General features: G+C 38.2%; 1 protein-coding gene across 2 annotated transcripts in view; it reads left to right on the top strand.

Annotated features, from left to right (window-relative positions):
• The window catches only part of adcy5 (adenylate cyclase 5), an 89,151-nt gene that overhangs the window by 60,299 nt on the left and 16,407 nt on the right, over positions 1–12,445 (top strand). For both annotated transcript variants that reach the window (XM_046053874.1, XM_046053873.1), the window contains exons 5-9: positions 557–684; positions 3,575–3,733; positions 3,886–4,027; positions 6,984–7,121; positions 11,907–11,929. In XM_046053874.1, the coding sequence (XP_045909830.1) occupies positions 557–684; positions 3,575–3,733; positions 3,886–4,027; positions 6,984–7,121; positions 11,907–11,929 (590 nt within the window). The remainder of the gene's footprint in view (positions 1–556; positions 685–3,574; positions 3,734–3,885; positions 4,028–6,983; positions 7,122–11,906; positions 11,930–12,445) is intronic.

Here is a 12,445-nt window from a genome sequence, read left to right as displayed (position 1 = left end):
AATATCCTCTTATTAGTTGTAATATGCCAAAGTTAAATGTGAGTTTATGATCACCTTTAAAGTGCTGACCTGATGTTATTACTAAATCCATGACATGCAGCCATTTAACCTGGGACGTTTCAGTTGACTTTTGTTCTCTGATGTGTTGGATTAATGTAAAACCTTTGTTATACCCTGAATTCTTCACCTTTTGAATGTCGCTCTGCACTCTGATTTTGGTAGTGGAGGCTTGTTTGATTGAAGCAACTTGTTGAACTTATGTAAAGATTTTTTAAGTACATAAAATAGTCCTCAGTACACAAATACACATGCACACACAGTCATACAAGCACACCCACAAAAATCCCCACTCCAACAGGTCCTACCTCACCACTTATAACAGCCAATAATATTAAAAGATGAAGGAACCTATGGCATGTGATTAGAACAAACTGTACAGTTTATTGTATTCAAGCGAAGAAAGGTAAAAGTGAATTCATTATTTAACCCAAGACAGTAAATTCTCCTTAAAGGTGTAACTTGATGTGCATTCCAGTATGTTATTCTTTTCTGACAGGAGAACCACTGTCTGCGGATCAAGATCCTGGGAGACTGCTACTACTGCGTGTCTGGGCTGCCAGAGGCGAGGGCTGACCACGCCCACTGCTGTGTGGAGATGGGGGTGGACATGATAGAGGCCATCTCGTAAGTTTGCCTCTATCTATCTTTAAATTTCATGGGAATATCTCATTAGCTGCGGGAGCAATAATAAATAACATCACTTGTTATACAAGAATACTTTTTGGATATACATCCAAAAGGTACTGGTGCTTCCACTATTTTTCATATCTCACTTATCTCCTGTAAATGATCACAAAGCTAAACTGACATCCGACATCTGATCTCATTGTTTTGCTCATGGGTTGAGGTTACAGTTCAAGGCTCGAGGCTGACACATTGATTGTGGTTGTGAGGGTTTGAAATGTCTACTTGTTACTCAATGTTTTTTTGAAATTTCAACCCAAGTTTCTAAGCTGTCGCAGCTGATCTGCTTCACTTTGCTTAGTTAGCATTATCCCTTCCCTCTATGAATTCATCTGTACGTTTCCTCTACATGCTTATGATGTTCAGAGTAGTGTGGGTCTGTATTGAACCCTGTCCCAGCATGCAATGAGCTACTACTTGAAGGAAAGGTTTGAAACTGGAAAATATTTGCTCAATTCTAGGGCTGCAACTAATGATTATTTTTGAAGTCGACTAATCTGTCAATTATTTATTCAATTAGTTGACTAGTCACGATTAATTTCTCACCCCCTAACCCTAATTAAACCATATAACTAATTAAATACATTTTAAGTGAATTACTGGTCTCCAACACGGCCTAACTAGCTAACGTTACCATTAAATGAACGAGGTTTACTTTTCAGAATGAACACTAGGGAAGAAGACAAGACAGCGTAGTATACTCCTATAATTCACTGATTTACTTTTGCACTTAACATGTTTGCCTTCACAACTAAAAGAGCGTTCTCTTAGCCAGCATCATCTATGAGACCTCAAAACCAAGAATGCAAAGAACTATGGAGAGGCTGCTCCTAGATAACAGCCAGGTTTTATCACCCAAAACAATAAGCCCACAATCTCATTTATTGGGTAGGTTTTAACTTCCTTACAAAGATTGTTGCTTTAGAACTATATATAAAATAAAAGCAAGTACTACAACCACAACTGTACACTAACAATGTAATGTCTATTTAGAAATAATAAAGCAACAGTCCCCTTTCATAATACTTCTGTAGTTTATTTTTCCAAAGTGCTTATAAGTTTTATTAGTGGAGAATGTTCTGTAGGCTACATCACGAGCCAGATGTTTCTTAATTTACTTTAAAATGTTAAACCATTACTCAAATTGTAATGACAGAATAAAAGCGGTACAAACATTGATACTATCTTACAGTTGTGGCCCTTTGTCTGTTGCTCTGTTGTTGCTGCTCTGTTGTTGCTGCTGTAGTGGTCTGTGTAACTGGGACCAGAGGCCTTTGTGGGCGTGACTGGCCGGTTGGCATCCCCTAACCTCGTAGGCGCTTGTGGAGCTTCTCAACCCCGAAAACATTTGAGCACATTTTTGATCAACTTTCGTAAACCTGCCAATATTCAAGTTCTACACAGTTGATTTCTCTGTATTTAGTGATAAAATAGCGTACAAAACTTGTAAAAACAACAAAACATTCTGCTTTTAGCCTCTTTTTCCGCTTCTTTCTGCTTCTCGCATGAAAGCTTCTTCTTCGTGAGTAGTCTCACAGTCAGGCAGTCGTGGCAGACAGTGGAACGATACAGCCCCTAACATTCCATGTAGCGCATTGCAGTTAGAAATGAACAACCAGAAATCTTCATAATGAGAAGATTTCTGTCTCTCCCTGAAACTACATCTCTGTAACGATGCGTCGACAATGAAATTTCACGCCAACATATTTTTACAGTCGACGTCGTCGATTACATTGACTAATCGTTGCAGCCCTATTCATTTTCTTTGTAGCCAAGAGTTAGATGAGAAGATTGATATCACTCTCATGTCTAAACAGTAAATATGTAACTACTGGCAGTAGCCGGCTTATATAGCTTAGCAGAAAGACTAGAAACAAGCGGAAACCAGCCAGCTTTGTTCTGTTAAACAATGTACCTTTAATAGATAGAATTTATTTCTCATTTGTCAGGCAAAAACAGTTGTAGGTTTCAGCATATCAAATGTTTCTGTGTATGTTTTACATACTTGGAATAGAATATCTTTCACATTTAGACTTTTTATTGGATTATTGTATTATCCCACATTTATTGATGTAAATGCATTTTGCAAAAGCAAAGACAGTGTAAAAGCACGCTGAAGTTCTTTTCCAAAGCTGATATGAACTCAGACGTCTTAGGTTCAGATCATTGGGGCACAGCACCAAGATTAGTCCACTTGCAGTGCTGTCTGGATATTTTTCTGTCAAGTAATGACTGCATGGCTTCAACAAAGGGATATGTGTTGTTCCCCTGCCTCTGTCCACTCAGGTCATTCATTCATGATCATAAAAGGCTATCAGTTGTGTTGCAGCAAAGCAAAACGCCATTGCTGCTTCTTTCCATTGTTACCTTTGGGTCTTCAGTTGCCATGTTGACAATGATCATCAATACATGTCTCCTACTTCACACAGTCAACAGGGAGATGCATCCAAAGCATTCAATTCATGATAATAAGATAATTGATTTACTAATTAAGTCAGATAAATATTCCAGAACCTGTTTTGGCAAAATAAATGCCCATTTTGCTGCTATTAACTACTTTGACAGAACACATACAATAGATGATTTAACCCTCAGCCATTTTAGATTTGCTGTACTTTTAACCAAATTGCAACATATTTTCTCACAATAGCAGGGATATCTTTAGTTGCTTAAAAGAAGCACCATGCATACAACTCATGAATTGACAAGAAAAACTAGTTAGGAAGAAATCACAGAACTAAAAACATTGATTTACCAATGATCTCTGAGTGCAGACTATTGTTTTTGTCACTTTAGATCATTCCCCATAATTTTTTATGCTTTTTTGTAGGCTGGTACGGGAGGTGACTGGGGTGAACGTGAACATGCGAGTGGGCATCCACAGTGGCAGGGTGCACTGTGGGGTGCTGGGACTCAGGAAGTGGCAGTTTGACGTCTGGTCCAATGACGTCACACTAGCCAATCAGATGGAGGCTGGGGGCAAAGCTGGGTATGTGTCTCCAGCAATAGTCATCTGCAAACTAACTACAACCCAGTCCGTTTTCTGAAACTGCATGCACTGCCTATAGCGTTGTATATTTGAATGCACAGTATAATAATGAACATGTATGTGGGTATTTATGTGTGTTGTTCCCATTTCAGACGTATTCATATTACTAAGGCCACTCTGAATTATCTGAATGGGGACTACGATGTGGAGCAGGGAACAGGGGGAGACAGAAATGCCTACCTGAAGAAGCACAACATAGAAACCTACCTCATTGTGGGCTGCAGTCAGAAAAGGGTACGTACGGTCCTCATTATTGTCTAAAATTGCAAAGCCCGAAGTGCAGATTACTTTATTTAGAGCGTATTGCTTAATTTTTTATATAAAGCTGCATTCATTGATTTCTTCCCACTAGGGGGTAGAAGAACTCCATAAGAAGCTGAAAGACACACAACCCTGATGCATTATTACCTTTAAAAATTAGCTACTGGGGTAGCAAATATTACACATCAGCAAACCCAGAGAAACATTACTATCCCATCTGAGTCAGGTTTCTGACCACTTAATGAAGTCCAATATTCACTCTCCTTGTCCATCAACTCCTGAGGAAAAAGATCTGACTATTTGGTTGCTAGTTTGACTTTCTTCGCCAAGATGAAAGATGCTAACTTTGTCTGTGCTGAGCAGGTAGTGTACAGGAGGTTAATCAGCTGCTGTTGGAAACAAGGTTGATGACAGCACTGAGACTGAACCAGTAAATGTGCTGTAAAACCAAAACGGTGAGATGAAAAAGAGCTCTGAAAAGCTGCATTTTAATTTATTAAAATACTATAAAACAATTATTAAAAGCAGCTTTAGAAAAATCTGAAACATACAATCTGTGTAAAATCTATCTACTGCTATTCAAACTGTGTGTATTTGTTGGTTAAAATAATTAAAAACTGGAAATAAGCAGCCTTAACCATATTATAAGCTTGCACATGGTTCCATTAATCAGCTTAAAACAACACAATGTAACTTTCCAAAAGACCATCTTTGTGTGGGTGTTGAATCATGCTGAAGCTAAGAATGTAACATTTTTGATAAACCATCATAACCAAAGCTTAAAGGGCTGTTCCTGATCATTTAAAATACACACAGCCAGTCCATATTGCATGTCATTGTTTATAAACTGGGATTCTGTCCCAAATGAACTGTGTTTCGAAGAGGAATAATAATCTCCAATTCACTGCATGAGCTCCAGTTTGTTTATGACTAGACTGTTTTTTTTATCGGCTGTCTCTGTCCTCCAGCAGTATCACAAGCTGTGACTATAGATAGCATGTCATGTGAAGCGATATCTTCCTCCCATTTTGCTGCTCATGCTGTGAGACAGAAGGAAGATTGTACAGTCTAATTATTTTGGTTACTTTTTTTATATTTTTCTTTTTGAAAAATGCATCCTAGCGTGCAGATCTGATATCAGATCTGTAAGAAACAGAATAGTTACAGATACAATCTCTGGAAAAAAAATTTTAACACCAGAAGCAGAAATTAATCATTTCTTGAACATCAAAAAGCATAAAGAATTACAGTTGGTGGATGCTTTTATTTACTGCTTCTTGCAGTATGATGAGTAAATAAATGAGATTCTCTTCTGGCGCTTTCTGTAAAACTCTTACCATCACACACACAGTGTAACACTATGTAGCTGCTGGCAATCTATGTTTGTTTCCTGTTTTGACTGCTTCTGCTGTGGTCATCTGTGGTCATTCTTGAGACAAGACAGGAACAGGCTTGTCAGTTGTCAAGTGTGAGCACCGTTAACATGACAAAATAAGACTGATCGTGTTAGTGAGTCAGTGATGACTTGAGCTAAAAAATGTGAAGCCAACAATCTTTAGATTGAGAACCAATCTGTGTTTGGTATGTACCTTTGCATAATGATTTGGAAATGATACAACACAACTATACGGCTCTGAAAAAAGTAAAGATTGGGATGTACGCTGTTCGCATACAAACAGAAGAGCTTTGCAGCAAGAAGAGAAGAAGAGGGCCTCAGAACTCACCAAATTATAGTATAACTATTGTACTATTTAGTTTGTTTCAGTGATAATAAATGGTCAGAGTTTTCTTCTTACATGTAGTGATATGTTTTACTTTTTTTTTTGGTTTTATTAAAAACCCTGAGAACCACAAATAAAGTGCTGTTCCAACTCCATTGTACTAGTGTACTGGTGGGCTATACTGGACAATAAAGGCAGACATTTTCCCTTCACGCAAGGGGGAAAACCAAGCAACAAACATACAAAATATCAGAAACCCATTAAACCACCAATAAATAAACTAGAAAAAGAATATTTGTGTGACAGTATCATATATATATATTTGTGTCATGTTGTTCCAACTCTTCAGTGAAGCTGTACTCTGCTGTATTATGGTGCAGGTACAGATATTGTCGAAGGAGGATCCAATTACAACTTTAAAATCAGCCAAACAAATCATGTGATCCAATTTTAGATGTTGGAGAAGCTTTAAGCTTATTCCATCTGAGTGGAGTAAAACTTTTAATTGCTTTCCCCCCCCCAATAATGGTTTTATAAGTGTGAACCTCCAGAACAAGCTGATTCTCAGATCTAGTAAACTTATCTCTTTTCCTATATTACAGCAGTGATGCAAGATATATTGGCTGTTTTTCTTGAAGTTTCTGAATATACAATAAAGAGTGTGGGTATCTTCCAACAAATCCGCAGTTATGAGTTCTAAATCATCACCTCAGCTTTGTGATACAAAATATCTAGTAACTGATTTGGAGGTGAAGAGTGGAAAAAGAAGTACAGATATAAAGATATTTCACTTAAGTAAATGTAGAAATACTATAGTATAAGTCCTGTGTTGAAAACATTGATTAAGTAAAAGTACAGAAATATTAAGTAGCTATCACTGTCAAATAAGTGTTAAGTTAAGTGTGAGTAAAAAGTATTTCCTCCTGTACCTGGTGTAGAAGTACGAAACAAAATTACTTAAACCTCAAAACTGTACTTGAGTAAATGCACTTACTTACTTTTCACCACTGGGGTAGGTGCATATAGATGAAAATCACTATAGTCCTGTAGAGGCTAGATTGTCAGCTGAGCCAGTTGTTGCCAAAGTAAACACTACAAAGAGTTTTGTGTTTTTAAATAAATTTATTTGTTGTTTAGTTTCTGTGGGGTCCTTACCATGCAATACCTATATTCTAAAAACCTATTTCTGTATCTTTTATTTCTTACAGAAAGAGGAAAAGGCGATGATAGCCAAAATGAGCCGACAGAGGACTAATTCTGTCACCCACAACAGTGGCCACTGGACTGACCGTCCGTTCTACAACCATCTGGGCGGCAACCAGGTCTCCAAGGAGATGAAGAGGATGGTGAGGGGAAAAAAAAAAAGCGCTCATGGCCTTCTGCTTTGTAGAGCTGCTATTAGAGTGCCATAGGCAGGTGACTCTCCTGCCAATATCTCGTCTCAGCTCTCATCTGGTGATGAAGCCAACACATTGTTAATACCCATAATCCTTTGATCTGTAGTCCTGATGAGCAGCGGCAATGGCCCACTCTGCCTCTCACACCTCACCTCAGCTCTGAGAGGCTCTCAGAGCACTCAGTGAGACAACAGCAACATGTAGGCGGCCGCTATGAAGCGAGTACCACAACAAATGCCAGCTGCCAGTTGAGCAGTCGGGAAAAAAAGACTCCCCATCCTCTACACTCTCCTGGGTTGAATTTGATTAGGACTGATGTAACCATATCAGGATTCATTTTTATTTACGTACTGTAGCTCTCCCTGCTGTGCTGAGCCCGCAAACAGTGACTCACTTAGTGAATGGATGCACCCACACCTGACACACACACACAGAATAGTTTTTGGCAAGCTTCCTGGTTTACTTCGGGGGTAATGCGGCCCAATAAATATGCACAGTAGTGTTTCTGCCACGCTCGCGAGTTCCCCCTCAGTGCTCGACTTTATATTGTCTTTCCTTTCACAGATTTAACAAGTATAAAACTTCATGGATCAAAAGTTAATCATAGAAAGAGTCCTAACTGACCTTGTGAGACATCTCCTTTGTAATGGTGGCCTATGGGGAAAATGCTTTGTGGGCCGCAGGGGAATTGAGCAGAGCAGAATTGGAGGCAAGGCGGAGCTTATTATACATCTGTGGTTAAAATAAGTGTGTTAAGGATGCTAACTCAGGGTAATGTTGTGTAAAAAGTGGATATGTTGTGTAGTCTGCGACACTGCAGGTAGACCCATTTTGAATTAACAGGTGATCTTTGTGTGTGAAGCAGATGTGTTGTATGCATGGCTTTTGAGGACCTCTTGTCAACTAACCAGGAAGTAAACATTCTAAGTTCTTTGCTTCTCCATCACATTAGTTTGTTGGTGTCTTTTGAGACATTACAATAGTTTGGTGGAACATTTAGACCTCTTCATTGGGAAAATATCAATCGCTGTCTAGTCACATTAAAACCAACGCATGCTGGAGTCAAACTGCTGACGCTACAACTGTATGGTTTCTGCTGATGCCTTCATAAATATGCCACAGAGATATCGAGGAAAGAGAGAATGAGTCACATTGCTAAACGCTTCACAACAATAAAACCTGAATGCATCTAAAATGTGAGTGAATAGGGGTGTGTGTGTGTGTGTGTGTGTGTGTGTGTGTGTGTGTATATGTATATATGTATATATATATATATATATATATATATATATAATTGTTGCCATATACAATATAAAGATTTACAGTATAGTCTAGAAATACCGTGCATCATTTTGACTCACCAAAATCACAGGCAGCATAGGCAACACATCATCTGTGGTGTAAAAATACATTTTACATATGTTACCATGGTGGACAAATTCAAGTTCAATATGCAAGCTCTTATGTCTTCTTACAAAGTAGATAGAGTGAGTGTTACTGTGACTGATGGAAGGATAACAATAATTATTCTTTTGTTTTTTAAATGTCTGATTTTATTTCATACATGTCTTGCAAAAATAATCCCCCTCTGTGGACACAGACAGGTGGTGCACTTAAACATTAAGTAGGCTGGATTTTGGACCCAAATGAATCCACACGCTTCACTGAGACTAAATGGACACAGGTCAGATGCCTTCAGTATGTTCATCAATTATTTTTATATGATAATTGTATATTTTTTTGCGACCCACAGCCCCACAGTTGTCTAAATAATAAATACAACAAGTGGGTGGTAAGCAACAGCCAATTTGACTGAACAGACAAAGAAATCAGCGCCACCTACTAAAACTCCAACCACACTAACCACTAACTAACTAAAAACAACAAAGTTATGCCACACTGATTTACAGTCGACCTTTTAACAGTAAAAACAAACTCTTTCACTAAAAACTCACAACACAGGCTTATCGCCTGTCCTCCTAGATGAGTACTCTCAATTACTGGTCCTGACATCATGTCAGCGGCAGTGAAGTTTTTTCCTTGGTTTGTTTAATATCAGAGTGTTCTTTATGCTCTGACTCACAGAGCGCTTTCAAAGTTTGTAGAAACATTAACGCTTCTGACATCAACTTTATTTGCCACAGTTCAGTCTTTCTTCATCTTCAGCCTCTATTTTCCTCCTGCCTATCACTCTCTCTCTATCTCTGTACTGCTCATTAATCACCCGGCAAGCAAGATAAAGCGTGTTGTAGAGACAGAATTAGAGAGAGTGTGGAGACAAAGAAGCACGGAGGGCATGAGAGAGAATTTTTATATAAATGGGAGGGGGGGTTGTTATGGATGGGTGTGCTCTCTTGTTCTGTCTATCCAGACACAGATGGAGCTGAGTGGTGGACCGTGAAGGACTCATGAGACATGCAGGAGTTTAACACATGTACTTTCCTTTATTACTGTTTATTCAGCTACTCTCATATGTTGAAAAAGATAAGACGAAAGAGGGGAAGAAGCAGGAGTGCTGGTATTTTAGTTATTTCTCGTCCAGTAACTACAGTCTTTTGATAATCTAATTATTATTTTAAGTTATGTTTTAAGCAAAAAAGGCCAAATATTTGATGGTAAATGAAAGTAAACTCTCTGAGTTTTGGACTGTTTTTCGGACAAAACAAGACATTTGAAGACGTTGCCTTTAACTCTGAGAAACTGTAACAGACATTTTTCACTACTTCCTGACATTTATTATAGATAGATGATTGATTCATTGTTTCATAGAGAAAATAATCCACAGATGAATCGATAATGAAAAAAATTGTTAACTGCAGCCCTAGTCTTTGCATGTAGAAGCCAGCGGTGTTCTTTGTGCTCCTTCATTGACATTGATGTGTTTATCCAGAAGAGGGAGCTAGAGAGGTGCTAGCTATACAGTTAGATATGGACATGTATGGATTTCTGAACTGGACTACCAGGCACAGGCCCAGGGGTGCAAGGGCCCATGGGGCCCCAAAGCCAGAGCCTCAGTATGAAGATAACATTTCCTTGTGGAAAGTCACACATCTCATTTAAAAGTAAAGATGCCTTGATCACATTTTTTCATTCTGTTTTCCCCTTCATATTACAGCTGCATACTGAGACTACAGTAACATATAACAACAATTTTAATCACAACAGAAGAATAGCTCTGCTTTAAGAAAATTGAACCGGCATCTTAGGCTTTCTTTGATGGTTTCCTATAAAGTGTGCTGTAGTATTTAGGATAATACTGGTTTCTGTGTGGATCTACTGTGCGAGGAAACTACGGACATGAGTCAGACAACCACTCCTCATTTCCAGTGTGAACTAAATGATGAAGTTCAGCTGCAGTTTTAAAGCTACACCAGCACATCTCTGCTCAACACTGTAACCTCTACTTCTCATCTCCTTCATGTTTTGATCCCTTTATCTGATCTCAAGAACTAGAAAGCTGTGCAAACAACTTTTACTTCTCATTATAATTGCCTGTTGACCACAGTCAGTTTCTTGCTGTGCAGAGCTGAGACTGTGTGAGATAAGAATAGAGGGGTGCCAATCGTCAGCCCAATTTCACGCAAATACCTTTTCTTTTTCCCAACATGCTCACGTGTCTCCAGCCACAGGGAACCTTTCCTTCCATACCCTCCGTTTTATTTCATTTTCTTTGGCTCAGACTAGTTATTATGTCATGTGGCCTCTAAGGTGTGTTACTTTCAAAATTATAGTTCCAGCATTGAATTTTATCATTATTATTAAATTGAACAAGCTGATGTGCAATCAGAGAAGTGATATGTGGGCTAAAGTCAGTTTTTAATTTAATTTAATTTGGTAGGAGATTAAAATTGTTTGTAGCAATGGTTCAATACAAGAGAACTACAACTACATTCTGTTGTATAAATCATATAATAATTTGTGAATTAAATCAAATTAATGTGTGTACTGTAGATATATAATTCATTTACAAGCTTAAAACTGTGTGGCCATCAGTGTGGAAGTCTTCTGTTTTCGACAAATGTGTTGGGAGATTTCTTGGGCTTCAAATAACGATTAGTTTTCATTTTAAATGATCTGTCTATAATTCATGATTTAGATATTATCATGGTCTATAAAATATCTAATTTCCTTCCACAAGTTTCCAGAGCCCAAAGTGATTTTCAAATCGTTTTTCCCCCCCAAATAACAATACTCCCCCAAAACTTTATTTGAATGATCTAAAACAGAGAAAATCAGCAATTCTCATAGTTGAGAATCTGGAACCAGCAACTGTTTGGCATTTTTGCTTTCTAACTTAATGATTGATTTAAAGTGTAAAATTGTACTAGAGATATGTAAACCTCTGCCAGCTTTGTTAAGGATAATTTGGGTTAAATTATCCTTTATTGATCTTTAACCCTAACGGGGTGGTGATGGCGCAATGGATAAGACAACTGCCTTTGGTGTGAGAGACCTAGTTCTATTCCCACTGCGACCCATCCACCAATGTATCCCTGAGCAAGACACTTAACCCCTAGTTGCTCCAGAGGCGTGCAATTGTAAGTCGCTTTGGATACAAACGTCAGCTAAATGAATAAATACAATGTAATATCATTAAAGTAAAAATAAAAAGAGAGCTTAGTCTGATTTGAAAAGGGTAAATAACGTCCTCAGGTGTTGCTGTAAGACTGATTGAACACTAGAAGTTGCCATTGCCATCTAATTGTGATTTTCCTGTCCTCTTCTGTCCTGCAGGGCTTTGAAGACCCTAAAGACAAGTGAGTAGTGACTATATCTCAACATTATTGTGTCTTCCCTCTCATCTATCTTTTTGTCTGTTTGCCATGAATCTAGACCTGTCCTTACTTGCTCTTACAGAAAGCAGAGATCATAAAACATCAACTGAAAAAGAAGAATCAGAGGGCAACTCTTAAATCAATAACAAAAATCAGCCCCGAAACAAATGTTACTGGCACTGTTGATGACTGGCAGAAAGTCAGAATTACTTACTTTTGAGTCGCTGTTTGTGTCACATGACATCACTGGATCGTGTTTAGGGTTAAAGATCAATCTTAGATCAGATTACATTGAAGGAGTATTTCCCGGGATTTGATGACACCTCTGTTTTCTTTACAAAGAACATTTGCTGCCAGCTTACTTTGTGAAACCACACACACTAAAGTTACTAAAACACATTAACATCAGGAGTCATCACTCATATTATGAGAGACTTAATGTTGCTTCTTATGGCTGATGTGAACACCCAATTTGCTTACAAGCATAAACAAACCACA

This window comes from Micropterus dolomieu, linkage group LG07 (genome assembly GCF_021292245.1).
Source record: "Micropterus dolomieu isolate WLL.071019.BEF.003 ecotype Adirondacks linkage group LG07, ASM2129224v1, whole genome shotgun sequence".
In the NCBI taxonomy this organism is placed as follows: domain Eukaryota; kingdom Metazoa; phylum Chordata; class Actinopteri; order Centrarchiformes; family Centrarchidae; genus Micropterus; species Micropterus dolomieu.
Note: the sequence above shows the minus strand (reverse complement) of the source record. Positions and strands in the feature narration are given on the sequence as shown.